Consider the following 2,014-nt stretch of genomic DNA (forward strand, 5'->3'; position numbering starts at 1 on the left):
GACCACAGTTATCCACCAGAGTCAAATGGTGCGGTTTTATATCTGAATATGAATTTTGATTTTTGCGTTTACGATTGTAATACTTTAGTGATGTCAATCTATTTTTCATTCCCATTCAAGAAATAACAATTAGTTTTTTGTGTCGTCGAAATTAAAACCCTTTGCAACAATTTACTTAAAAGATTCTTTTAAGTAAATTATTTTATTTTTTGTTGTTGTTTTAGAAGAGTTGTCCAAGTTCCCCACTCCTCCAAATGTGCCCAGCAAACTAAGTTTACGTGTACATTGTAGACAAACTAATACTTTATCTAAATCTACTAATTCAGTCCATCAAAGTTTTCTTTCTCATTCAAAGCCTACATCAAGCATCAAACCATCTCAATCACAACCAACATCAGCAATAAATGACCTAATATTACCCAAAAAAACTACCCAATCATGTTTGCTGTTAAGAGCATCAAACATACCAATCAGGTCGACACCAAAATCTACCCAGTCAAGTCTGCCACTAACAACATCGAACCAACTGATTAGGTCAACACCCAAGTCCGTCCACACAGTCAGATCACTAAAAACAGTAGCTAGTGATTCTCCTAACGTCCAATCAAGAAATAGTACATCCAATGAAGTAGGTAATAGCACCGATAAATTAAATGCAAGTAAGTATGCAAGTAAAATATTATTTTTAATTATTGATTAAAATAATGTTTTAATGCAATAAATAAAATTAAATAATATTTAGCTATATATTATAATTGTAATTATTTGCATAGATCAAATTTTTTTAACCTTTATTTTCAAGATATGGTGTTTTTAATAGCTTAACTGAATTTCAGAATTCCAGAAGACGGTTCTTTTTAAACTGTCACAACTTACCATAGAAATCTCGGAAGTTAAAAAGCTCCTTGAGCGGCAATCGATGCCAGCTGTTTTACTAGGTGCCAACAACTCAATGGACTCTTTTGAAATTAGTGATGGCCCCATTGACACAGTTGAATAATACGAGTCGCTGGTTTTTCGTTGTGAAAGTCCTGCTGCAAGAACACTTTTGGTAAGTTTTATAATTAACTGAACAGTGAAAATTTATAATCGTTTTATGATTGTCTAACAGTAGCTATTTGTCGTTGCTATAATAAAAAAGTTTAATTTTTTAAATTTTAGTTAAATTTGCTAAAGAAAATTGGCGAATCAGATTTGGGAAAGACCACTGCATATATTATGTCGAGACTTTTTACTAATTCTTTGATGTCACAAATGCACATGGATGGTCGAGGAAATTTGGGGAAAATTCCGTTCAGAAGATCCTCTATATGTAAAGTTGTTGTTGGTAATTCCGATGTTGATTTTTGAATAAATATTTTAAATGCAAATTATTTTAAACCAGTTTTATTGTCGTTGCAAAAATAGACTATTGACAGTCTATTTTTGTAACCCTGAAGGTACATAAAAAATTGAATAATCCATTTATTATTAACTTCATTATTTGTTTTTTTTAGATTCTCTAATGTACAATTTCCCCAATATGTCAATAGCTCAAGCACATAGTTCAATTGTCGCATATTTAAAACAGGCCTCGTGGCGAGTAGGAGGGCCAAAAAAAGAAATCTTTGAGATTAAAGAAAATGTTATTAATAATAATCAAAATGAAGAAAAAGACGATCAGGAGACGAATATGAATGATGATGTTGCCCAAGAACCGACGCCGATGAACAAAGAACTGGCGCACGATGAACAAGAACCGGCGCTTGATGAACATTCGTTGGACGGTATATTAGAAAGATTTTTGAGAAACCAGAGGACACAGTGATCCAAAATACATTTTTATAAGTTTAATAAATTTTATTAGTAATCTTTAACTTAATACTAATGTAAACTTTTATTTTTTGCTAAATGAGATTAAACTTACAAAAAATATTTGTTTAGGTGTGTTCTTGCAAAATGGATTTTTTTAGACGTAAATTGATATTATAAATTGTCACTGTAATATTGCTACTGCGAAGGCATAATGGATAAT

At 31.3% G+C, this 2,014-nt stretch overlaps 1 protein-coding gene across 2 annotated transcripts in view; it reads left to right on the forward strand.

The window, feature by feature from the left end:
• The window catches only part of LOC136075092 (uncharacterized), a 3,350-nt gene extending 1,541 nt beyond the window's left edge, over positions 1-1,809 (forward strand). The window contains exons 3-7 of one of the 2 annotated variants that reach the window (XR_010635677.1): positions 1-28; positions 225-659; positions 837-1,051; positions 1,162-1,327; positions 1,497-1,809. The exon at positions 1-28 is cut by the window's left edge and continues 8 nt beyond it. Coding sequence is in view for 1 of the 2 variants with exons in the window: in XM_065787340.1 (XP_065643412.1) it covers positions 1-28; positions 225-659; positions 837-1,000 (627 nt within the window). In the remaining variant the exon portion in view is untranslated. Of the gene's footprint in view, positions 29-224; positions 660-836; positions 1,121-1,161; positions 1,328-1,496 lie in introns of those variants that run through there. The other variant, XM_065787340.1, reaches the window with a different exon arrangement.
• Positions 1,810-2,014: the final 205 nt, after the last annotated feature.

This window comes from Hydra vulgaris, chromosome 01 (genome assembly GCF_038396675.1).
Source record: "Hydra vulgaris chromosome 01, alternate assembly HydraT2T_AEP".
Lineage (NCBI taxonomy): Eukaryota > Metazoa > Cnidaria > Hydrozoa > Anthoathecata > Hydridae > Hydra > Hydra vulgaris.